The 267-nt window shown below is 60.7% G+C and overlaps 1 protein-coding gene across 1 annotated transcript in view; it reads right to left on the bottom strand.

The window, feature by feature from the left end:
* ETH_00035825 (bromodomain domain-containing protein, putative) overlaps positions 1-255 on the bottom strand; it is a gene marked incomplete at both ends in the record, with an annotated part of 2,479 nt that extends 2,224 nt beyond the window's left edge. The window contains one exon of the mRNA XM_013374154.1: positions 119-255. Within this exon, the coding sequence (XP_013229608.1) occupies positions 119-255 (137 nt within the window). The remainder of the gene's footprint in view (positions 1-118) is intronic.
* Between the last annotated feature and the right edge of the window lie 12 nt (positions 256-267).

The following is a 267-nucleotide window of genomic DNA, read 5'->3' as shown; positions in this document are numbered from 1 at the left end:
GAACACCAGCAGCAGCAGCAGCTGCTGCTGTTGCTGCTGCTTCTGAAAGCGTTGAAACCGCCCGATTGGCAGGCATTGGGCTGCTGCTGCTGCTGCTGCTGCTGCCGTTTTGTGCTACCTCAGTGCTACTCGAATGTGTTGTTGCTGCGGCAGAGAGAAGCCCACAAGAATCCCCAGCTCCTGCTGCTGCTGCTGCTGCTGCTGGCAGCAGCGGCTGCTGCTGCTGCTGCTGCACAGGGCCATATGCTCCCCCATCGGGTGATGCCT

The sequence above is a fragment of the Eimeria tenella genome, genomic scaffold (assembly GCF_000499545.2).
Source record: "Eimeria tenella Houghton genomic scaffold, Eth_scaff1974, whole genome shotgun sequence".
NCBI lineage: Eukaryota > Apicomplexa > Conoidasida > Eucoccidiorida > Eimeriidae > Eimeria > Eimeria tenella.
This window is presented reverse-complemented; position numbering and strand designations above follow the sequence as displayed.